The sequence below is a fragment of the Acartia tonsa genome, chromosome 5, assembly GCF_053477335.1.
Source record: "Acartia tonsa isolate MP-2025a chromosome 5, ASM5347733v1, whole genome shotgun sequence".
Taxonomy (NCBI): Eukaryota; Metazoa; Arthropoda; class Copepoda; order Calanoida; family Acartiidae; genus Acartia; species Acartia tonsa.
In genome coordinates, this window is record NC_137264.1 from 35,392,765 (window position 1) to 35,419,136 (window position 26,372).

Below are 26,372 nucleotides of genomic sequence, written 5' to 3' on the forward strand. Positions count from 1 at the left end.
TCGCCCCGCTTTACCCTAAATAAAATAATTTCTTGTGATGCCTCTTTTTATTGATATGCCTACTAGTGCAATTATGGTCTTTTGTATTATATTTTTATGTGACAATTGGCTTCATCATTAGGACTTTTTTCTTTAATAGAGGAAAGTAAAAATTGGGTTATTTTTCGATCCTAACTTTCGTTAAACTTGTTGAACCGAGTGCTGTTGTTTACGAGATATTTAACTTTTTAAGTGCATACAGTTACACAACTTGTTATTATTATTTTTTATCCTACTTTCTGATTTTAGAGCTTTGCTATTATTAATGTTGTCATTCTTGTTTTTCCAACACATTGCCTTATTTTAATATTTTAGGTTCCGAAGCAGACCGTGTACGTCACAATTCTAAGAGTGAAACAGAAAGCTTACCAGACGACAAGTATGTTTTTCATTTTAAGTAGCGCAGCTACCTTTAAAGGTTTCGGGGGTCAATAAATCTTGGCTATTCAAGATTTTAAAGGCCGTAGATTTTTTGGAGATAAGGGGGGGGGGGAAGTTCTGACACATTTGCGTAAACCTGGTGTATAGGCTTTATTTTTGAACTGAGAAGATAGGTTATTAGGGATAAATCATTCTTATATGATGAATTTCCCCCAGATTTAAGATTTTTTGGATAGGCCTCCAGGTTCCGGAGCTCCAGGCCTCCAGGTGGTCTCTGTACAGGTAAAAATGAAAAATAAGATTTTTTTTTGAAGAGTTAGAGGTTAACTTATAAAACAAAATATGCTTCTTTTTGATTGTTATTCACATATTTGAAGAAAAAACATACATATTTTGTCTCATAAGCTGACATCTAACTCTTTAAAAAAAATTTTTTTCATTTTTACCTGTAGAGAGACCACCTGGAGGCCTGGAGCTCTGGAACCTGGAGGCCTATCCAAAAAATCTTAAATCTGGGGGAAATTCATCATATAAGAATGATTTTATCCCTAATAACCTATCCTCTCAGTCCAAAGATAAAGCCTATACACCAAAGGCCAAAGGCCAAAAAAGACTGATTTGGGCGAAAAAATCCACAGATCAAACAGAAAGGTGGGGAAGGAGAAACAGCACAACATGGACCAGGAGGGGAGGAGGATCCAAGAGACAGAGGACTTCAGAAAGTATAACAACAGACAAACGAACACGACCATTAATGACAGAGGAGGAGGAGAACAGAGAATAAATAGTGATGGGGGTAGGCAACAAAAAGGGAAGGGAAACAAAGAGTCTGCCCCCTGTAAACTCAACATAATATACACCAATGCAAGGTAATGCAGATAATGCTGAAATGGCCCAAACACTAAATGATCATTTTTGTAGTTCCTTTAATGATGACAATGACAATGGACCAAACATACCAAAACGAAACATGAATAGTGAATTATCTCATATAAATGTTAGATTACAAGATGTTATATCAAAAATTGACGAACTTAAAACTGGCAAGGCCCCAGGTCCTGACAAGATATCTGCAGAATTCTTATAGAAAACTAAGAATCATATCGCCCGACCATTGCAAAAACTTTTTCAGGCTTCAATAAGTACAGGCAAAGTTCCACAACAATGGAAAGATGCTAAAGTAGCTGCTGTATTTAAAAAAGGATCACGAGGGAAGCCAGGCAATTATAGACAGATATCTCTCACCAGCCAGGTATGCAAACTTAATGAATCTATTATTCGTGACCACATGATAGATCACCTTATAATTAACAACCTAATCAAACCCTCTCAACATGGATTTATGCCCAAGAGATCCTGTCAAATAAATCTATTGGAATTTTTAGACAAAATTTTTGAAATGATTGATGAAGGAAACTCTGTTGATATTGTGTATCTGGACTTTAGTCGCGCCTTTGACAAAGTTCCACACAACAAGCTAATACAGAAACTGGAAGCACATGGAATAACTGGATCTGTACAAGAATGGATAAAATCTTGGCTTAAAGACAGAACTCAGTGGGTTGAAATACAAGGAGCGAAGTCAAGGCCAGGTAAGGTCAGGTCAGGTGTCCCACAAGGTAGTATACTTGGGCCAGTTCTCTTTGTAATATATATCAATGACCTTGATGATGATATCATAATTGACATTTTAAGAAAGTTTGCTGATGATACCAAGCAAGCAAACAAGATAAGAAACCAAGCAGATGCAGACTCATTCCAAGTTTCATTAAATAAGCTTCTTGATTGGAGCAAAACTTGGGGAATGTTATTTAATATTGACAAATGCAAAATTCTCCATTGTGGCAGGAATAACCCAAAAAATGAATATTACATGGATAATATTAAACTTGGAACAGTTGATTCTGAACGAGATATTGGAATAAGAATAACTTCCAACCTTAAGCCATCAAGCCACTGTAATGAAATTGTCAACAAAGCTAAAGCTGTTTTAAACCAAATATCAAGGTCATTTCACTACAGAGATAAACATGTTTTTATAAGGCTGTACAAACAATATGTGAGACCACATCTGGAGTTTTCTTCATCTGTCTGGAACCCCTGGAACCTTACAGACATTAAAAACATCGAAGCTGTCCAAATCAAAGCAGTTAAAATGGTCTCTGGTCTGAAATCACAAGATTACCATGAACGTTTAAAAGAGCTTGATTTATGGACTCTTGAAAAAAGGAGAAATTTTGCTGATCTTGTCCAGTGCTACAAAATTCTTCATAACATTGGAAATGTTAAATGTGGACTTGAAACTGTAAATGTTTCTCAAAACAGAGTCACAACAAGACAAACCTCTGATATTCTTAACCTAAAGAAAGGAAGGGCTAATTCTGACATCAGACTAAACTTCTTTTCCTTCAGAATTGTCGACCCATGGAATAGTTTACCAAGTGATATCAAACATGCCACATCAGTGGCCAGCTTTAGATCAAAATTGAAAAAATATATGAATTAGTAAAAGATAACAAAATTATCAGTACCAACATCTTCAACTCGCTACAACAGTAGAAAATGAAGATTAACAAGCCAAGTATCAAGTAAGTACCAGGTTTACGCAAATGTGTCAGAACTTCCCCCCCCCCCCTTGTTACTTACTAAGGACATTTTATCGTGAACTGCACTATATCCGACTGTTAATGATTTATATTTAAGATCACTATCATCAACTAGCAGAATACAAGAGAGGCTGAAAAACTTGTCTCAAAAGAATTGTGAAGTTGCTGAATCGAGGTAATGTTTACATCAAAATTAAATAGTATTAAACGAGAATTTAATATAGTTATACGTTTCTTCAGGGTCCAGGGATCTTAACGGATAAGACAAAGGGCGATAAATTGATTTACATCGTGAATGAATATGATGCTAAACAATGCAAATCTGTTGATTAAAATTATGTGTTAAATAGTATTAAACAACTACTTTGAACCTACCAATCAAGATTTAGTTCAACAATTACAAGTACAAGTTTTTAGCCTACAATTTAGATAACATGGTAATTAGACTTTCATTTTCAATGTCTCCAATGTATTAGAATAAATTCTTAGCTATATACCACTTTAATCTACCCTAATGAATAAAATCTAACAGCAAATGGTGGTGGGTTTAATCTATCGCCTACCACTAACAGCAGACAACTCATCAAATGAGCTCTATGCATATAATCCTAAATTACATTTCAGACTGACCAACTCTGAACCCAAAGGAGAATTTTTGAAGAAAGAAATTAGCAGATATATTAAAGACAACAGAAGAGGTAATTTTATTTATTAACTGTCAACATAATTTGTATGACTTCTTCAATAAAGATAGGAAGACTAAATGGTAAATTCCTCAAATTAAGATCAATCCGACCATATTATTGGTTGGAAGTGTACACATTTTGGTAAGATACGTCTGCTAGAGATTACTTTTTAAGTTTGACGGACTATAGTGACTGATTGACCAGTAAGGGTCATTATATTTTTTAAAAGCGAAGCTTTTCTATAATTAGTAGATCTTTTCATGAAAATACCCTTTTTCGAATTTCAATCTTCTGCTAACCTAAAAAGTTACTTTAGGGGCCTAGAAATATATGTACAAAATTTCAGCTCTCTATCTCTACTGGCGACCTAGCGCCAGGCATGTAAAATATCAACAGATAACGGTAGCACGGCGGTTTTAACAATATCTCAATAATGTGCAGGTTTTCAGCTCTTCTGCATATTTCAATTTAAACACATAAGGCCAAAGATATTATATCCAAAAAATCTTTTGTCAAAGTCTACTCTAGACCTAGCGCCAGTCACATTTCTAAAATCATGCATTTTATACCTGTGAAATATGAAATCGCCAGCGCTAGGTGTAGAGTAGACTTTGACAAAAGATTTTTGGGATATCATATCTTAGGCCTTATGTGTTTAAGTTGAAATATGCAGAACACCTAAATTCACCTTCCAAGCCATTCTTTAAGCATTTTAATTTTTTTTTTGAAATAACGGGATTTCAAAATTGCCTTTTGAAAAGGCCTAAAAAATATCTTTTTTTGTCCCTTTTTTCACTGTATATAGTTACAACTTATTAAGATATTATTCTCAGTTAAAAAAAAATTGGCGCTTCCAGCAGCAAAACCGGCAAAAACAGGCAGTTAAACTTCTGAACCCCTACTTAACCCCCTGACAGACCCCCCCTCTATCTCGGCTCCTGTTACAGATAGAGACGTAAAACTTTTTTCTGGTTGTTCATGTGTATTTTTAGAGAATTACTTTTTCTAGTCATAGCGGTCGGACCGCTCCTTATCCGCTTTTTAGCGGCCAGTTGCTAAATATTAAAACAGCTGTAGAGCGGCCAATTTTAAAGCTAAGAAAACCAAATTTTATGACAAACTATTATTTTTTATAATAAAAAAATACCTTTTTTGACCATCGCCGAAAAACGACAATTAAGGGAAACCGCCAATTTTGGCGGTAAAACGGCGGTTGGCGGCGCTAAATAATATTTTTATCTGTTTATAGTTACAACTTATTAAGATATTATTCTCAGTTAAAAAAAAATTGGCGCTTCCAGCACCCAAACCGGCAAAAACAGGCAGTTAAACTTCTGTATCCCTACATAACCCCATAACAGACCCCCCTCTATCTCGGCTCCTGTTACAGATAGAGGCATAAAACTTTTTTTCTGTTGGTTCATGTGTATTTTTAAAGAAAATTACTTTATCTAGTCATAGTGGTCAGACTGCTCCTTATCCGCTTTTTAGCAGCCAGCCACTAAATATTAAAAAAGCTGTAGAGCAGCCAATTTTAAAGCTAGGAAAACCAAATTTTATGACGAGCAATTATTTTTCATAACAAAAAAAAATACTTTTTTTGACCATCGCCAAAAAACGACAAATAACGGAAACTGCCAATTTCGGCGGTAAAACGGCGGTTGGAGGCGCTAGTTTTATCTGTTTATGATCACAATAAAGACTACATACAAAAATTGGCTGGTCTAGAGCTGTTTTAGAATTCCGCTACTGGCAGCTTAAAAACGGCAAAACTACAGGTAGGAAATAAAAAATCAGTTAAAAATCAGTCAAGGAGTGGCCAAATGGTCATGGCCTTACTATTCACGGAAGTTTATTATTACTCAAGAATTAATATATATTTATAAAAAAATTTAATTGATTTGAAGCTTACATGGACTGCCGCCACTTGCTGCGGTCAGCTGGAAACAACAGCTGATTTAAAAAAAAAATTTAATATGTCATGTAGGCATGTAAGATAAGCTTAATTTTACAATTTTAAGTCTATGAGTAAAAAAATAAATACACTGGAGCCATTCAAAGTTATTTGAAGACTAGGAGGATTATATCATGCTGGATCATACCTGAACACCTAATTTTCATCTTATTTTTTACTAAGGTTGATTAAATATTACAAAAGTAATTACAAGAGAGTTGTCCTTACTTCTGATCTTAGAGCTTTGTCTTTAAGGATGTTGTCATCCTTTTTTTTGTCTGTATTTAATCACTTATTAATGTTGTCATCATTGTCATATTATTTAATAAAAATATCAATGCTTTACAAATAAAATTTATAGAGAAGATCATCTTGATGTTTTTAATAATTAGATTTGTATATTTTAATTTTGTTGTTAACCCTTTAACAAATTGATAATATTTCTAAATGTTATTTTTTTTAATTGTCTGCGTCTGGCATCTGACTAAAATAAAAATCTATTACATTAGTTTAAACAATTAACTGTCTTGACCCTTTCCAGACCTTAATCAGCCAATTTTTGTATGTAGTCTTTTATTGTGATCATAAACAGATAAAAATATTAATTGGCGCCGCCAACCGCCATTTTACCGCTGAAATTGGCGGTTTCCGTTATTTGTCGTTTTTTGGCGATGGTCAGAAAAAGCATTTTTTTTGTTATGAAAAATAATTGCTCGTCATAAAATTTGGTTTTCCTAGCTTTAAAATTGGCCGCTCTACAGCTTTTTTAATATTTAGCGGTTGGCTGCTAAAAAGCGGATAAGGAGCAGTCTGACCGCTATGACTAGAAAAGTAATTTTCTCTAAAAATACACATGAACCAACAGAAAAAAGTTTTACGTCTCTATCTGTAACAGGAGCCGAGATAGAGGGGGGTCTGTTATGGGGTTAAGTAGGGATACAGAAGTTTATCTGCCTGTTTTTGCCGGTTTGGGTGCTGGAAGCGCCAATTTTTTTAAACTGAGAATAATATCTTAATAAGTTGTAACTATAAACAGATAAAAATATTATTTAGCGCTGCCAACCGCCGTTTTACCGCCTAAATTGGCGGTTTCCGTTATTTGGCGTTAAAATTTGGGTTTCTTAGCTTTAAAATTGGCCGTTAAAAATAATAGTTTATCATAAAATTTGGTTTTCTTAACTTTAAAATTGGCCGTTTTACCGCCAAAATTGGCGGTTTCCGTTATTTGTCGTTTTAGGGCGATGGTCAAAAAAGGTATTTTTTTATTATAAAAAAATAATAGTTTGTCATAAAATTTGGTTTTCTTAGCTTTAAAATTGGCCGCTCTACAGCTGTTTTAATATTTAGCGGCTGGACGCTAAAAAGCGGATAAGGAGCGGTCTGACCGCTATGACTAGAAAAAGTAATTCTCTAAAAATACACATGAACAACCAGAAAAAAGTTTTACGTCTCTATCTGTAACAGGAGCCGAGATAGAGGGGGGGTCTGTCAGGGGGTTAAGTAGGGGTTCAGAAGTTTAACTGCCTGTTTTTGCCGGTTTTGGTGCTGGAAGCGCCAATTTTTTTTTTAACTGAGAATAATATCTTAATAAGTTGTAACTATATACAGTGAAAAAAGGGACAAAAAAAGATATTTTTTAGGCCTTTTCAAAAGGCAATTTTGAAATCCCGTTATTTCAAAAAAAAAATTAAAATGTTTAAAGAATGGCTTGGAAGGTGAATTTAGGTGTTCTGCATATTTCAACTTTAACACATAAGGCCTAAGATATGATATCCCAAAAATCTTTTGTCAAAGTCTACTCTACACCTTGCGCTGGCGATTTCATTTTTCACAGGTATAAAATGCATGATTTTAGAAAAGTGACTGGCGCTAGGTCTAGAGTAGACTTTGACAAAAGAATTTTTGGATAAAATATCTTTGGCCTTATGTGTTTAAATTGAAATATGCAGAAGAGCTGAAAACCTGCACATTACTGAGATATTGTTAAAACCGCCGTGCTACCGTTATCTGTTGATATTTTACATGCCTGGCGCTAGGTCGTTAGTAGAGATAGAGAGCTGAAATTTTGTACATATATTTCTAGGCCCCTAAAGTAACTTTTTAGGTTAGCAGAAGATTGAAATTCGAAAAAGGGTATTTTCATGAAAAGATCTAATAATTAGGGTCCGTACGTCCTTCTGTAACGGATAGCTTTTTTTCGTTAATTTAGGCATGTTAGAACTGTCCTATTGATTTCAAACTTTGCATGGTGATTCCTGTAGTAGTTAGGTACGATTTAGAAAGCGTAGCAACTCTATAATCTTTACCAGAATGTCCGTACGTTCATTTTAAACATGTTGATTTTTTACTTTTTGAACAACTAATTTTTATGTGATCTAATAATCCGATTAATCTGATTTTTGGTATACTGATTCCTGGGACAACAAAATACAATTTTATAAGCGAAGCAACTCTATAATCAAATCCTAAAGTTGTAAGTATGTCCAAAAACATTATTCTGTATCAAGCAGTTTTTCAACAATTTTACTTACAATTTTGCTTTGATTCTTTTACATTTATATTCTGATTATTCAGTTCTGACATTATACAAGTGCAGGGGTGTATATTCTACATGGGATCTCCGGCTAAGGGGGGGGGGGGGGGATAAAAAATAAGTGGTTGGAGGGGAAAAAAATGTAAAAATTAAGGAAAATAAAAACATTTTTTCCATTTCCCCCCCTCCTTGGTGAAAAAAACTTTTAAAAGTGTGTGGTAGGAGGGATAAAATAAATAAAATATAGATTTCTTTTAATATTTTTCCATTTTCCCCCCTTTTAAGTGAAAAAAAACTAGGAGGGGAAAAAAAAATAAAAAATTTTCTAGCCGGGGGAAAAAAATCTTGTGCAGAATATACACCCCTGTACAAGTGTTAATGTCCGTCTGACCTACCGTTTCAGTGCTTCGCTTTTATGGATGTTGTCATCCTTGTTCCTTTAAAAAGGGCTTTTATATCTGTCGTTAAAAGATAAATTTAGAGAGAAAATCTTTTTTTGGTATGGAAGGTTGTGGCCTCCCATTAAGTAAAGCTCGCCATTTCAATTAAAGATAATTTTGTCAAAAGCGACGCTTCTCTAAAATTAAACTATTTTGTCTTCTCATCCTGATATAAAAATGTTTTTATTTACCCAGAAAATGGCGAAGAAGAGCCTACAGAAGAAGAAATTAGAAAACAAATCTTTCTTCCTAAGGTATTCTTCAGAGTTACAGATTTGTATGTTATAATCTCCTAAATGGCTTCGATTTTACCCTTAAAGTCATGTCATATTTATAAAGGGATATATGAATTCTTTATTTAGATAATTGCATTCTTCTTAATTTATTTGAAAAGTCTTCAAAAAGCATAAATAAAATTCCAGTATGGCTTCGATACTTAATATGACTACGGCTTAATATCTGTTGAATTAGAAACAGTTCTTAGCAATAATTAAAAATCATGTATAGCATCGTATATTCAGACAATTTCACACTAATATTAAAATAAGACCATAAAACTAATACTTTTATGCAGTGTTGTGGAGCCGCTTGATTTTGTTGTGGCTCTATAACCGATAAAGCCGCCTCTGAAAAAAATGGATCCGGCTCCTACCTTTTTTTCCAGATATTTTTTCAGCTATTCCTTTGGAGCTGGCTCCACAACACTGGTTTATGGATAGCCTATGCCTTCGTCCTTTCGCGGCTGAGAAAACAGTTTTATTCTTATAATTTTTCATTTTAATATTTGCGGAAAGCTGTGCTATAAATAAATATTCTTTGTTTATTTTAGACTGCTGATGGTTTTAAAGAACCAATTAAGGAGTGGGTGGAGAATCCAACCAGTAATGTAGTTCCAGGTATGTGATATGTCCAGTTGATTTCCATTGGAAATATAATGTTGTAAAAATAAAATAGTCTTTTGATTTTTGCGCCAAAAAAATATACTTCGGGAAGTACTGTTGGATGTTGTTTATCTTCTAAGTTTTAGAAAAAAAATTCTAGATATTTAAGGTTTTGTACAGGGAGGGAGGGGACATTTGGCTTTTAAATACACTAATCCCCAAAATCTTAAAATAACGTTTTCTTATTAGTTGTCTTAAAACCTTCGGGACTTTTATTGAGTTTTGATTGCTTGGTTTATTTAGTATCCAAACGTTTCAACAAAAATTGTAATCTACAAAATGGTTAATGTTGTGTATTATCATGTTTTTATCTCTTTTGATTCCTGAGTTTGTATGTCTTTAAGCTATTAATCTAATAATGTGTATTCATTTACTTGTTTAATAACTTTAATGGATGCTGTCAGTCATCTGTATTCTTTCATATATAATTCTGCCTAGGATGGAACAAGAAACTTTTACCCGAGGAGGAGATAATTAGACCTCCAGACTGGCGTCCACCCACACCGCCTAAAGTGGATTTAAGGAAACAAAATTCTATCCAAAAATTCTACGCTGAAAATCAAATAAAATACCTAAAGCTGATTGCCAATAAACAAGTAATGCGTACTTAACCCCACTAAAATAATTATCAGAAAATCTTAAAACACGAATGAAAAATATTAAGGACTTTTTGTCTTATATTGAAGTTATTTAAGACACATTTACCAGTTTTGTATTTAAAGTTTCAGGTGCCACCCTTAGAAACTATTTTAAATATGATTAGAAATTATGATAGAATTTGTATAATGTAGACTGACCCCCTTTATTGAAAGAGCCAAACAAGATGCCACCGAGGTAACCAAAATTTTAATGGGATATATTAAGATGGGAATTTTACCAAAAAAATAAACAATGTTTTGTATGCTTGCGTGTTTAATTTACTAAAGGTATAATTTCGCGATAAAAGTGTATTATCTTATTATTTTCTGTGATCCCATATATATAGCTTATAATCGCAGTCGCTTTGGCCCATCCTTGTCATATGTGACTAGAGTAAAAAAGAATATAAGCAATTTTTTTTAAAAACAATGGGTAAGTTTATCTAATGTTAAAAATTGGCTAATTTTGCGAGAAAAACTCGGCGGTTTTCGGTGGGGCGCTTGCTGCGGTTCCGTCGCCGTTCATTTCCAGTTCTAAATCATACTTCCATAAAGAATATTTGCAATGTTAAATTTCATTGCTTTATCACAATTTCTTTTCTGTTAATATATATCATACTAGCGGCTACGCCCCTAGAGGCCTCTAGTGGCACTTTAAATGTTTTTGTTTGTTAAAGTTAATTTTTTATGTACGATACCACCTTATTTGACGTTGAAGTCTCCCCTAAATTATAAAAAATTTCGATTTTTTGTCATTTCTCTTGGGAGGGTGGTGGTACCCTCCCCCAAAATAGTTATAAACCTTCCCGGGACTTATGAGAAGCTACCCTGTTAAGGAGAACCCGATCGGTTCAGCGGTTAGCGAGATCCTTCGGTACAGACACACAGACAGACAAACATCCTGTTACTTTAGTATAAGGATTTATAGGTTTAATTTAAAAAAAAATTATTTAATCACCCCCCCCCCTTAATACCCTTGTCATATATCTCAACTCCATACAATATGAAAACAGTAAAGTTAACACAACATCAATGTAGGTTAAAGAGGAGCCTGTAAAGATGGAGGTAACAATGAAAACCACTGAAGAGGACTTGAAGCACTTGAGAGGCAGTGACGTTATTCTGGTCATGAGCGGCTGTGGATTCGTAAGGTAAGACTATACACACCCTTCTTCCTTGTTCTTTCACTCTTATCTTCCTGGTGTATGTATTGTAAAGGCTGATATTAAGGGCCCAGGCCAATAAAACCGGTATCTTTTGTAATAGGTAGCTAGTGAACTTTGTTAGTCAACATACGCGTATACGGAAGCTGTTTTACACAATTCATTTTGATAAGCTATATCCTCCTATCCTTCAAAGTAATAGGCTTTTTTTTGTCTTTAGCGAAGAGTCTCGCTGACCGCTGAACCGATCGGGTTCTCCATAACAGGGTAGCTTTTCATGGTCCCGGGAAGGTTTATAACTATTTTGGGGGAGGGTGTACCACCACCCTCCCAAGAGAAATCACAAAAAATCTATTTTTTTACGTAGGCTTGAACGCAACATATACATTTTATTAACAAAAAACATTTAATTGCCACTAGATGCCTCTAGGGGCATAGCCGCCAGTAATATATAAAGTAATAAGCTTTTTCTGTCCGTAGCGAAGGATCTCGCTAACTGCTGAATTGGGTCCTACCCCAAACGTAAGAGTCCCAAACGTCAGAGTGGACAAACGCAAGAGTCCCAAACGCAAGAGTCCCAAACGTCAGAGTGGACAAACGTCAGAGTGGGACAAACGTCGGAGTGGACAAACGTCAGAGTGGACATTGCTTAAGTAAAACATCAGAGTCTATGCTATTTTAATTATATGACAAAAAATCTTCTAATTTTTTGCAAAAAATCTTTCAAAACATCCTGACAAAACTATGACTCTGGCTGCAGCACCCTAGCCTGCCTAGCCGCAGCGCTCGGCCCCCTAGCCTGCCTAGCCGCGGGCGCTCGGCCCCCTAGCCTATAACCTAACCTAACCTAATCATAAAGAAAATGACTCTGACGTTTTACTTATAAAATGTCCACTCTGACGTTTGTCCCAAAAATCCTGCGTTTGTCCACTCTGACGTTTGTCCCACTCTGACGTTTGGGACTCTTGCGTTTGTCCACTCTGATGTTTTTCCACTCTGACGTTTGGGACTCTTACGTTTGTCGTGGAACCCTGAATTGATATTGTTTTCCTTTACAATGAAGCTTCTTATAGGTTCTTAAATATTTTGGGGGAGAGTATCTCCACCCTCCCAATTAAAACTCAAATTGAAAATGGGGGGAGGGTCGAAATTAAGTGCCACTAGAGGCTTTTAATGGCGTAGAATAAAACATGAAGAATAGATCATAACAGAAAGCTTTAAGTAAACTGACATTAATAATTATCTGTAATGTAAGCAATAGGTAATCAAATATTAAGGCTTATATTTTCATAGTGGCGGACAAATAACAAACATATATTTAATGATAAAATATACAATATAAAATCACTATAGTTAAGATCGCGGTAAGGTAGAACTCGTTCTAGGAATCATCTGTAAGTAAAGATATTATAAAAGCTAGCTTGAAACTTTAATAAGCTGGTTTAAGTCCATAAATGTCGTAAATACAGTATAATATGTAGCTGTGTTTTAAATTTTAGCCTTCTAGGATTTTTCTTAATATACTTCACACTTTATTGGTTTTAAATTCAATCTGAAATTTAATAGGGCCTCTTTCTATTCATTTATTTCTTTAGGTTCACTAAGGAAAAGTTTCTGGAAGCCAAGCGGTTGAATGAGGATGTCAAACCCTCATTTGGCGGTGGACGGTTTGGCGGGAGAGGGGGTGGTAGAGGAGGAAGGGGTGGTGGCAGAGGTGGGGGTGGCAGGTTTGGCGATGACCGTCGAGGCGGGAAAAGGTAACACATTTTTTAGGGACCATATTCAAGATATGTAGGTCGGAAAAAACCTTCTATTTAACGCTTCGCTAGGCTAACAAGAAACCTTTTTTATTTTAATATTTATATTCAGTTTTGGTCGCTATTTAGCTAGTAGCGGTTGCGCCTGTAACATCAAGGGACTCTGTCTTCAAAGGGAAAGAATAGCTAAAACCACCCAAATATTTTAATTTGAAAACGAAATACCCTAAAACCATCACGAGACCTCTGAACTTTGAAGCCTACCCCAAAAAAAGAGTACCAAATCAGTTTAGTAGTCATTGAGATCTTAAGCTTCAGACAAAAAATCTTACTACTTTATATAATAGGATTAACATTTCATATTATGCTGCCTCCTCGTAAAAGGCAAATATTTTTAGACGGAGTAGAAGCAGATCCCGTGATAGAGATTCTAAGCGGATGAGAAGGTCTTCCCGCAGCCCCAGAGGTGACCGCAGAAGGTCGCGATCCCGTGGAGACAGGAGGTCAAGGTCACGTGGAGATAAGAGAAGATCTAGGTAAAACAGAATCTTGAGTTAATTTTAAAGAGCTTATGTGTGTTTTTATATGTATATATTATTGTATATAGCATATTTTCAAAAGAATTTTATTACGACTTTTTAAAAGGGGGGGGTGGCGGATGTGCCACTTTTTGAAACCAAAAGTAAAACTGCATGATCTCAACCCATAAAAGAGTTACAGCTCTAAAATTCAACACAGCAGTTGCTCATGTGGAGAAGAATATGGAACCGTGAAGAAACGGCGGCGGAATTTTTTTTTGCCTTTTCTCGCCAGAATACCTAGACAATTTTCAATCATCTGAGATAAACTTTATTTTTCTCATAAAAATTTCCCTTACATTTTCACTTGACATTTTACACTTGCAATTTTTTTTAATATTGACATGTTTGAAATATTAAAAGTGTCACTTGAAAATATAAGGGAAATTTTTATGAGAAAAAAAGTTTATCTCAGATGATTGAAAATTGTCTAGGTATTCTGGCGAGATTATTTAGAATTGTCTAATTTGGCGAAAAATAGGCAAAAAAAATCTTCTCTACATAAGCAACTGCTGTGCTGAATTTTAGAGCTGTAACTCTTTTATGGGTTGAGATCATGCAGTTTTACTTTTGGTTTCAAAAAGTGGCACATCCGCCCCCCCCCCCCCCCCTTTTTATTTTCACAAAATCAACATGGTGACCTTTATAGTTGTACCATAAGTTGTTGGTTGCTTGTGTTAGGAAAGAAAACACAAAACAGACAACCAACTCTTTAAAAGTCCCCTGCCCCAATTTAGCTTTAATCAGGGGGGGGGGGGGAATGTAAAAATTAAGAGAAATGAAAACTTTTTTTCCATTCTCCCCTCCTTGGTGAAAAAACTATAATAATGTGTGGGAGGGGGGGAAATATGAATAAAATAAAAGAGTCCTGAAAAAAGTTTTCCATTTTGTCCCCTTCCTTGGTGGAAAAAACTAGGAGAGGAAAAAAATATAAAAATTTGCAGCAGTATATACATACACTCCTGTCTTTAACATAGAAATAATACCTATTTAAAGTCTTTAGTAATGTTGCACTTTATGGAAAAATTTAAATATAATTTTAATTAGTATGTCATTAATTTTGTATTTTAGATCCAGATCTCGCGGCCACGATGAAAGAAGGAGGAGAGATTCTCACAGATACTCACAGAAAGACTCTCCGGCTGGAGGCCGTAGGGACTCGAACAGATCACCTGCAGGGCACCGCGATTCAAAAAGAGGTTCACCTGGACGGAGACGATCTCCTCAACCACCACCTACATCATCACGCTCAAATAGATCTCCCTCGCTAGAGGTTGTGAATGATTACAGGCATTGATCCTTATGAATAATAAATATTTAGACATTTTTTGAGACTCACAATTAATCGTTGTCAATTCTACCCTTGCCTGCCTAGCCGCAGCGCTCGGCCCCCTAGCATGCCTAGCCGCGGGTGCTCGGCTCCCTAGCCTATAACCTCATCATCATCAGGCGCATCTCTCTTTTTGACTGTGAAGGCCAGAGAATACGGACACCTTGAGGCTTGTTCCTCCATGAACTCCTGTCTTTGGCAAGTTACTCAGCTTCTCCCCATGTTAATTTTAAATTAATTAGGTCTTTTTCAGTGCTTTGCCTCCAGGTCTTTTTTGGTCGTCCCTGTTTACGTTTACCAGTGGTGGGGTTCCATTTTAAGCACTTTTTTTGGAAACCTATTTTGTTCCATTCTGAACACATGTCCTAGCCACCTTAGTCTTTTATATTTCATTTCTGCTGCGCTTGGTCTTAGCATACAGCTCAATGTTTGAAATTTTGTTTGGCCAGAATATTTTGCAAATTCTTTTTAAGCAGCTATTGTGAAATCAAATGCATTAAGTTGATTTGTTTCAGTTTTCACAGTTCTCCAGCATTCAGCTCCATAAAGAACTGATTTCACATTACTGTTGTAAAGTCTGATTTTTGATAAGAATTAATAGGACAAGTGTTTAATCTGAAGCAAAAAATAATCAAAAAAAACTAAGGAAGGAACATTTGTAGAAATGCTTTGATTTGAGAAAGATATTTACTTAAGGATTGATTTTAGGAGAAATAACCAGCATGCCATATCTAGTAGCAGCAGGTACAAATACCAAAATTAAAACTTGAAATGTTGGACTGTAAATTATACCTGTACCAAAAGTTTTGAAACTCCATACTCTTATTAGCTAGATTAATAAGTTTGGGTATTTTTATCAAATAAAATCCTTATTGTTTAATTTAAAGGAAGCCTGCAAGAAATACCACGCTTTAACTGCTGAAAGACTGCCACAAGTAGACCCAATAACCCAAATTTGAAGCCTTCAGCTTCTATAACAAAAAAGGTCTAGGCATTTTAAAATGACATTTTATGTACAATGAAAATTTTGAAAGAATTGCAGTGCTAATTTTAAAATTAAACTACGTGGCCTATAAACAAAAGTATAAGCTTATTTTTGGCATAAATTTAGGCAACCAGTAACTAATTATATTTTTACAATAAAAATACCCATTTTTATAGTCAAAATCATTTTAAAAAATTAAGTTTAACTTGCGTTGTACCGAGTGTACTGTAGCCAATCAGAAAGCTGAATCAGCTAAACAACCAATCACAGATGAGCTTGTCTTAGTTTCCCCCTTTGTTTCCGTTTGATTTTCGTTTAAAAATGCAATTTAAATCGAATTTTTTTCATGGATTTTGACTATGAGATGTGGTGTTCTTATTGTAAAAATGTAATCAGTTACCGGCAATCTAAGTTTCTGACAAAGATAAAGTCATAATTTTGTGTCTAGGCGACGTTATTTAATATTGTTTTTTCTTTTATAAGCATTGTATTTCTTTCAAAATTTTCATTGTACATAAAATGCTATTTTGAACTGCCCAGATTTTTTTTGTTATTGAAGCTGAAGGCTTTAAATTTGGGGTATTGGGTCTACTTGTGGCAGTCTTTTAGCAGTCTTGCAGGCGTCATTTAAGCTAGCAGTGTCTTAAAGTTTTCAAATAATATATTTTATCTACACTATGGGCAAAAAATAGCGATTTTCGTCATTTTTTTCCTGCTATACTTAAATGGATGAAATATGCACTATTGGTTAGCAAAATTCTTCTAGTATGATTCAAACATTTTTAAAAACTTAAAAATATTTCTATTTATATAAAAAAATCGATTTTATTTAATTTTTAAGTTTGGACCATTGACGACGATATTTTAAATTTCATACTTGCCTATGGAGCTTTAAATATTTTATAGCAGACAGAAAGCAACTTGTTGCAGACAGAGTAAGATTCAGGGGATTATATAAGTAGAAAATCTTAAAGTTTCACTAGTTTGGATTATTTATTCATACTTAAAAGGTGTTAATTCATAAATTGAGCCGCTAATTACTGAATAATGGACGGGTTTTATTGGGGGGGGGGGGGGGTTCTTTAATTAAGATGTGTAATAAAATATCAAAGGCGGCAATTTAAACAGTAATGACAGAAGGGACAAAAGGATGCATTAAACCTATCAGAATAACAGATTAAATTTATTAGGGTATAAGTCATTTTCATTAAACTCAATAGCATATCAATAAAAAGTTTTTTTTTAAGGGCCTTTAATAAATCAACATAAAAATAGACATTACAAAATAGTTATGGCATTGCTATGTATTTGCTACAGGAATCATCATGCTTAGTTTTAAATTGATAGGACAATTCTAATTTCTAAAGGCCTAAATTAATTTTAGGAGCTATCCATTTTACACGGACGGAGCCTACATGTAGAAAAACTTTGAAATAAAAAAAAAAACATTATTTGAATCCATGAATAAAGATAGGCTATATTAACCCTTTCAACCCTTCCCCTTTCTTAGCACTAATCCTTTAATTGAGAAGTTTTAAACTCAAGTTTAGACCTATAATAACCTCTTATAACACGGTTAACATTATCTAGGAAACTTCGGTGTTCTTGCAAAACAGCATTTTGTAATTTATCATAGATAGGGTAGAAATCTTGAGTAATCACACACAAATTAACAAAGAAAAGGAAAAACAATATGAATCACAGGTTTCAAACTCATTTTACATTTTATATATTCATGTTATATATATACTATAAAAAAGAAAAAGTTTCTAATATTATTTATTCATTAAATTAAGTCTTTGAATTTATTTAAACAATTGCTGTTTATAAAACTTTGTCACCTTGATTTCAAATAGTTAGTAAATGTCAATGTGTAAACAATGAAATACGGATTAAACTTAATAAAGATTTATGACTTTATATCCTACCCTGTGGTGTAAAATGATATTAAGGAATTTATGACCAATCCAGGAGATAAAGAAAGGAAAAGAATTAAAGGATGTAGACTTACGGAAGTGGTGTTCTATCCAATCTGCAAAAATGAATCATCTTTTAAAGTTTGAAATCAATAGAATGATTTATATCTAACGTTCCAATTTTATGATTAAATAAATCCATTACTGAAGGACATATTAATCGACCATTAAAGTAGAAGAGCTCCACTGTTAAAAAGGAAGTATTTGCTTATAATTCTGGTCAATATAAGAGTTTATTTAAGTATTATTATGCATACCTATTTCACATTTGTATTTGCTTTTAAATGATAATTTAAAAATACATACCAAAGTACATATTAAAATATTCATGTATAACGCTAAAATGTCTATTTCTTGCTTTATCATATAATGTAAAAATATTTGTCTTTTTTAAGAAACATATAAATGGAAGAGAAGTGAGAAGCCCCTCCTCTCCTCTCAGTATGATAGCCACGTTATCAAGTTTTAAATCCCCCTATACGTGACGACGGTCATCTACATATACATTTATGCAATATGCAGATGTTACGACATACATCGTCTTACTTTTATTTTTCTTACAAAATATATCCCTAGTAATCTCTGTCTCAGCAATTTACCTTTTTTTGTGCTTATATAAGCATTTTTGTCAGATTTAAGTAGGACGTGCTCACATCGGGAAAGTCAGCACTTTACAACAAAAGTGGCTTACTTAAATCGGACATGTCGGACTAACGAGCCATTTTCGTAGGTTAATTGCTTACTTGAAGAACTATTATTGCCCTATAAACCCCTAAAAATCCCCAAAAATAAGGGTGGCTGATAAGAATCAGCCAAATCGGACGCTTTTGACGTAAATGTCTTACAGATTAAAATTTTAATCCGGATTATTTTTCCTCAAAATTTAATCCCTTCTCAGCCATTTAGGCTATATTTGTAGTTGATTGCTTACTTATATCTTCCATTTTTGCTACAAAATCCTTACTTAAACAAGCCATTTTTGTTATTAATGTCCTACTTATATCTTCCATTTTTGCTACAATATCCTTACTTAAACAAGCCATTTTTGTGATTAATGTCCTACTTATATCTTCCATTTTTGCTACAAAATTCTTACTTAAACAAGCCATTTTTGGGGTTGATTGCTTACTTAAATCATCCATTTTTGCTACAAAATCCTTACTTAAATAAGCCATTTTTGGGGTTGATTACTTACTTAAATCATCCATTTTTGTTGCAAAACCCTTACTTAAATAAGCCATTTTTGGGGTTGATTACTTACTTAAATCATCCATTTTTGTTGCAAAATCCTTACTTAAATAAGCCATTTTTGGGGTTGATTGCTTACTTAAATCATCCATTTTTGCTACAAAATCCTTACTTAAATAAGCCATTTTTGGGGTTGAGTACTTACTTAAATCATCCATTTTTGTTGCAAAATCCTTACTTAATTAAGCAATTTTTGGGGTTGATTGCTTACTTAAATCATCCATTTTTGTTGCAAAATCCTTACTTAAATAAGCCATTTTTGGGGTTGATTGCTTACTTAAATCATCCATTTTTGCTACAAAATCCTTACTTAAATAAGCCATTTTTGGGGTTAAGTACTTACTTAAATCATCCATTTTTGTTGCAAAATCCTTACTTAATTAAGCCATTTTTGGGGTTGATTGCTTACTTAAATCATCTATTTTTGTTGCAAAATCCTTACTCAATTAAGCCATTTTTGGGGTTGATTGCTTACTTATATCTTCCATTTTTGTTACAAAATCCTTACTTGAACAAGCCATTTTTGTGATTAAATTCCTACTTATATCTTCCATTTTGGCTACAAAATTCTTACTCAAACAAGCCATTTTTGTGATTAATCTCCCACTTATATATTCCATTTTTGTTACAAAATTCTTACTTAAACAAGCCATTTTTGAGATTAATTTCTTACTTAAATCTTCCATTTTTGCTACAAAATCCTTACTTAAACAAGCCATTTTTTGTGATTTATTTCCTACTTTCATGATGAAAATTGGCAAAATTGAACCTATAATTAATATAAAAAAAAAACTTTATAAGTCAAATTATATTAAACTACATGATATTATACAGTATTACAATACATTCAAAAATTTTATATTCTTTTCATGTTTAAAAAATGACTGATGAAAGCTTGTTTTAGATTTATACAAATTAGATGTTTAAATCAAATTCACTAGTTTTCTGCATAAATCAATCTTCTGTTTCTGATTTAAAGTTGTGTTATAAAGTTCCAGCAAAACCACTCTAACCACAGACTGAGACAATCTGTCTTTGAAGTGATTCTAATGTACTCTAATGATATTTTGATTGATTTATCAACTCTGTTCTCCAATGAAGGTAACTCCTGAGAAAAAATTACTAAAAATAAGATATATTTAATATTGATATGAAATACACAAAACTACTCTTTCTAACATATGTTTCTTTAATATTTACAATAAATATTCATGAATTATTATTAACATTTAGAATAAATAAATAATAGTAAAATATCTAATATAGTATTTGTCATTTGGGATTAGACTTTTATTCAAAAAAAAATTTAAAGTTATTATATATAAAAACAAGCAATGAAGTGCACTGATGTCTAAGGAGGGAGGGATGTACAGGTATGATAACCCCCACCCCCAATGAAATTTGGCATTTAGGAACTAAGACATCATTGTGGAGCTTCTATGTAATACAGCATGACACACAAAAAGTATTTTTTAGGGTTTACAGACCATATTACTTAGTGTATCAAAATAAGTAGCATATGTTGTTGATCTCTTAATATTTCCACACAAGAAAAAAATTTTAGAAAGAGCCTAAATTTTGAAAAAGTAACTTAAGAAAAAGTAACTTACATAAGTTTTAACCCTTTACAGTCGGGCCCCTTGCCGCACCTTAATCAGTCGGGGGGGGGCGTCCCCCCTTATTATCTCAGTTCCTATTAGAGCTAGAGGGCTAAATTTTTTTGTGCAAGTCCCCTGTTTGATAATGAATTTCCGACCTTTTATAAGTCTAAGTCAATTTTCGCTTCCTTCACCCTTTTATTTAACAACCTTTGTTTTTAGGTCCTTTTTTACTTAAAAATTTCAAACGGAGCCTTTTAAAGATTTCTGGAGACCTGGAGGATCAGGACCTGCAGGATCATACCTGGAACCTGAAAGTGACTTGAACACCTGTATTTCATATAAGGATGTACTACTAGAGGATTTTTAAGTATTTTGGTATGATAAAATGCTTTGTTTTAGTCAAAAAAATATTTTTGCTCTTTACCTGGATGACCCTGCCAGGTTTGCTGGCATCCTGTGCCCGCCAGGATGATGATATTCAAAAAATTCCAACTCTCAGTTATGTGTCATACCCATACTTAAAAAGTCAAGCAGTTTGGGCTCTTCATCTTTCACACACAGAAAATGAGATAGAAAAAACCGGATGGGGGGGCGTTCAACGCCCCCCCCCCCCCCGACCGTTAAGGGTTAAGTAAAAAGTTAAAATAAGTTTTAAGTTGAAAACATTTTTTGAGTCTTGTAAGGTTAATGATATTTTCATGATCTTAACTTTATTAACAAAAAAGATATCAACAAAATAAAATTTCATCAAAATGAGTTTTGATTTTCAAAAGCATAATTTACCAGAGATCTAAAGAGATATGTCGAAAAGGGGGCCAAATAAATGTCGGAATTCATCCTTTATTATACACATTGTGATGAAAAAATTTAGTTTTTAAAGTTAAAAGCATTTTTCTATTATTGGGATTATTTATACCCACAAATTTTAGTTCCAAGGTTATAAGTTTTAAGAATAAAACAGATTTACAACTTAAAAATGTAAGAATCAATCTAGCACCCCAAACAATTGGCAAAACTTAATGATTCTTGGTTAAATATGAAGATTATTACCATAATTATTCCTAAAAATTTCAGCTCTGTATCTTTTATAGGAGTTGAAAAAATCATGTTTTACCCTTTCTGTCTCTGACAAATGGACGGACAGACAGATAGACATTTCATATAATAGAGTAGCTTCACTACTAATTATAGAATAGCTTTGCTACTAAAAATAAGCTCAGAACTCATATTTATAGTTTTAGAGGGGGTCTTTTGCTCCACTAGCCTCTAGAAAGGAAGTCCCAAAGTAAAATCTGTAATGGTTAATTAGTTAAGTTATGTTAAAAAAGTTTTCTTTAAAAATCAGATTGATATCTTTAAAAATAAGCTCAGAACTTACATTTTTAGTGTTTTCGGGGATCTTTTGTTCCACTTGCCCCTAGAAGAAAAGTCCCAAAATTCAATTTTTACAGTTTTACAAGTGGATCCAATCAAATAAATGAGCTTACAAGCTATTAAAACAAGCCCAACAATCCAGGGCAAAATTTGGTACTGAATTATAAATATTATTGTAGCATTTGCTGCATAACAAAAACACACACACATAAAAACTTTAGGGTACCTATATTTTTGGGTACCCCAATGCTAAGAAATGATAAGGGAGTAATAAAAAAAATTATTTGTGTAAGAACCAATTATATTCAGAAAGTTTTTAAAAAACAGAGGGGGAGAGGAATGAGGATACTTTGTTAAATAGTTTAATGTTGCTGCCTTACTTATGGATATACTTATCCTTGGTAAATTAGTATAGTATAATGTTGTTGTTTTACATATGTATATAACTGTCCTTGTTAACATTAGAAGGAATAATGTTGCATTACTTACTCATATTGACCCCCCCCCCTCTAGTTATTTCAATGTCATTTTTTTTTTAGGTAAGATAGAGAGTTGTGACTTCATGACTATTTAAGTTTTGTAATTATACGTCGGCAAGAGTTGATCTTATAAGAATATCTGGTCTGTGTCGGTCGTGGCGTCCGGTCAAAGTCGGTTAGGTGGCACCAAATTTAGAAAAAATTTTACATAAATCTTAATTTCTACATTATGACTTTTGTGTATAAGGAAAACCTAAAATGTTTTTGGTGAATACTTAGATATCAATGACCTTCTGAGAAAAAAGGTGTTATGACCACCATGACCACCAGAAAATTTTTTTATGTCTCTAACTGTAACAGGTGCCGAGATAGAGGGGGAGGGTCAATATGAACCCCCCCCCCCCCCCAATCTATTAAGGTGGGAATTGGGGCCCGATCTGTAAGGGTTAAATTTAGATTATCATAATGTTGCTGACAAACTTGTGGATATAAATGCACTTGTTAAAATCAGTAATTTACCACAAAAATGGCACAATTAAGTAAGCAATTTACTTTTTTTCATGCTTACTCCACGAGGAGAGATTACTAGGGACAGCATAATATAATTTTGCCGCGCTATTTATGAATATACTTCAACATTACTTAAACATCACTATTGTATAATATTGCTGCTCTACTTATATTTATACTTGTCCATGCTAAATTCAGTATAGTAAAATAATGCTGTTCTTCTTATGAACATACTTGTCCTTATACCAGTATTACCTCTAGGGGCTCGGTGACGCTTTGGGTAAAAGTCCTCTCCACCCCACCTTCAACCTACTCTGTGTCTAAATTGCAATGTAACGCGCTCAATCGCCCAAGGGTATTAACCCTTTACAGTCGGGCCCCTTGCCGCACCTTAATCAGTCGGGGGGGGGGGCGTTCAACGCCCCCCCCTATTATCTCAGTTCCTATTAGAGCTAGAGGGCTAAATTTTTTTGTGCAAGTCCCCTGTTTGATAATGAATTTTCGACCTTTTATAAGTCTAAGTCAATTTTCGCTTCCTTCACCCTTTTATTTAACAACCTTTGTTTTTAGGTCCTTTTTTACTTAAAAATTTCAAACGGCTGTAATTTTCTTATTTTTGAAGCTAGAAGAAAATTTTTTTTTCCAGAAAATGTTTATCTTTATGTAAATTTTACATTAGAAATATCAAAATATAAATTTCAGCGGCCGCAGCTGTACTTGGCAGCTGCCAGCCGCCGCAGTCGGCGGGAAAACGGCGGCGGATCTTCATGAAATTTTATAATGTTATGTAGACATGTAAGAAAAGCTTAAGTTTAAAATTTGAAGTCTCTAAGTCAAAAATTGCAGCCACAGGAGCCTTTTAAAGATTTCTGGAGACCTGGAGGATCAGGACCTGCAGGATCATACCTGGAACCTGAAAGTGACTTGAACACCTGTATTTTATATAAGGATGTACTACTAGAGGATTTTTTAGTATTTTGGTATGATAAAATGCTTTGTTTTAGTCAAAAAAATATTTTTGCTCTTTACCTGGATGACCCTGCCAGGTTTGCTAACATCCTGTGTCCGCCAGGATGGAGATATTCAAAAAATTCCAACTCTCAGTTATGTGTCATACCCATACTTAAAAAGTCAAGCAGTTTGGGCTCTTCATCTTTCACACACAGAAAATGCATCTTAACCCTTAACGGTCGGGGGGGGGGGGGGGGGCGTTGAACGCCCCCCCATCCGGTTTTTTCTATCTCATTTTCTGTGTGTGAAAGATAAAGAGCCCAAACTGCCTGACTTTTTAAGTTTGGGTATGACACATAACTGAGAGTTGGAATTTTTTAAATATCTCCATCCTGGCGGGCACAGGATGCCAGCAAACCTGGCAGGGTCATCCAGGTAAAGAGCAAAAATATTTTTTTGACTTAAACAAAGTATTTTATCTTGCCAAAATACTAAAATATCCTCTAGTAGTACATCCTTATATGAAATACAGGTGTTCAAGTCAATTTCAGGTTCCAGGTATGATCCTGCAGGTCCTGATCCTCCAGGTCTCCAGAAATCTTTAAAAGGCTCCTGTGGCCTCAATTTTTGACTTAGAGACTTCAAATTTTAAACTTAAGCTTTTCTTACATGTCTAAATAACGTATTAAAATTTCATAAGGATCCACCGCCGTTTTCCCGCCGACCGCCGACTGCGGCGGCTGGCAGCTGCCAAGTACAGCTGCGGCCGCTGAAATTTATATTTTGACATTACAAATATAAACTTACATAAAGATAAACATTTTCTGCAAAAAAATTGTTCTTCTAGCTTCAAAAATAAGAAAATTACAGCCGTTTGAAATTTTTAAGTAAAAAAGGACCTAAAAACAAAGGTTGTTAAATAAAAGGGTGAAAGAAGCGAAAATTGACTTTGACTTACTTAAGGTCGGAAATTCATCATAACACAGGGGACTTGTACAAAAAAAATTAGCCCTCTAGCTCTAATAGGAACTGAGATAATATGGGGGGGGGGCGTTGAACACCCCCCCCCCCCCCCCCCCCCGACTGATTAAGGTGCGGCAAGGGGCCCGACTGTTAAGGGTTAAAAACGTTTTAGGAAATAAAGCCAAACATTAACCCATTTACTAATTTAAAACAAGGAAATTTAAATAACAAAATGATTTGCTCATAAAAAAATTTAAAAGGTTGGGGTCAAAATAGGTAAACAAGGATGACAACATCCATAAAAGCGAAGCTCTGAAAAGGTGTGATAAATGAACATTAACACTTTTAGAGTGTCAGAACTAAATAATCAGAATATAAATGTTTAAAAGATGAAACAAAATTTTGAGTAAATTTGTTGAAAAACTGCTTAGATGCAGAATAATGTATAAGGACATACTTTCATTTTTATAGATGCTACGCTTACAAAATTATACTTTGTTGTCCTAGGAATCAGTTTTTCAAAAATCAGATCAATCAAAAAATTATATAACACAAAAATTAGCTGTTTAGAATGGACGTACGGACATTCAGGTAACAATTATAGAGTTCCTACGATTTCTGAAGTCTACCTATCTACCAAAAGAATCACCATACAAATTTTGAAATTGATAGAAAAATTCTGACGTGCCTATTTTAATTTAATTTAATGCATAATTTTAATTAACACTCAAAATATTCTTAAAAGTATATGTCCGTCTGTCTGTCCGTCAGTTTGTCCGTCTGTCCATTTGTTTACGTCTGTATGTCTGTCAATACCTTTTCGTTAATTTAGGCATGTTACAGTTATCCTTTAAATTTCAAAGGTTTTAGGATTTAGTGCTCAACAAGGTATCCTGAGTGAAAGTTACAATTTTAATTGGGATAAGACAATGAATGTTTAATTGAAATACATCCCCAATGATGATAATAGTTATTTATTGCACCGTATCATAGACAGCATTCCGCGGATAGTAAATTTAAAAGATTAATTACGGTTTTGTTAACCCTGAGGGGCCGAAGTCCTGGGCTTACAAATCTGGTATTTTTGTTATGTTTTTTTTCATTTTAATATTCATATAAAATTGTCCAGTATGGCTTTGAACCGGTTCTAATCCTGCGGATATAAATAGGTTTCAAAGCCATACTGAAAATAAAATAACCCCTATTGTAGATTAAAATCATTGATTGGGCAATACTTGT

At 33.9% G+C, this 26,372-nt stretch overlaps 1 protein-coding gene across 7 annotated transcripts in view; it reads left to right on the top strand.

The window, feature by feature from the left end:
- LOC145319372 (uncharacterized) overlaps positions 1–26,372 on the top strand; it is a 44,543-nt gene that overhangs the window by 1,260 nt on the left and 16,911 nt on the right. For all 7 annotated transcript variants that reach the window (XR_013879825.1, XR_013879826.1, XR_013879827.1 and 4 more), the window contains exons 2-13: positions 355–418; positions 3,124–3,201; positions 3,651–3,724; positions 8,835–8,893; positions 9,469–9,535; positions 10,019–10,101; positions 10,370–10,414; positions 11,257–11,369; positions 12,977–13,138; positions 13,537–13,674; positions 14,788–15,006; positions 15,755–15,790. Coding sequence is in view for 4 of the 7 variants with exons in the window: in XM_080161479.1 (XP_080017605.1) it covers positions 355–418; positions 3,124–3,201; positions 3,651–3,724; positions 8,835–8,893; positions 9,469–9,535; positions 10,019–10,101; positions 10,370–10,414; positions 11,257–11,369; positions 12,977–13,138; positions 13,537–13,674; positions 14,788–15,006; positions 15,755–15,790 (1,138 nt within the window). In the remaining 3 variants the exon portion in view is untranslated. The remainder of the gene's footprint in view (positions 1–354; positions 419–3,123; positions 3,202–3,650; positions 3,725–8,834; positions 8,894–9,468; positions 9,536–10,018; positions 10,102–10,369; positions 10,415–11,256; positions 11,370–12,976; positions 13,139–13,536; positions 13,675–14,787; positions 15,007–15,754; positions 15,791–26,372) is intronic.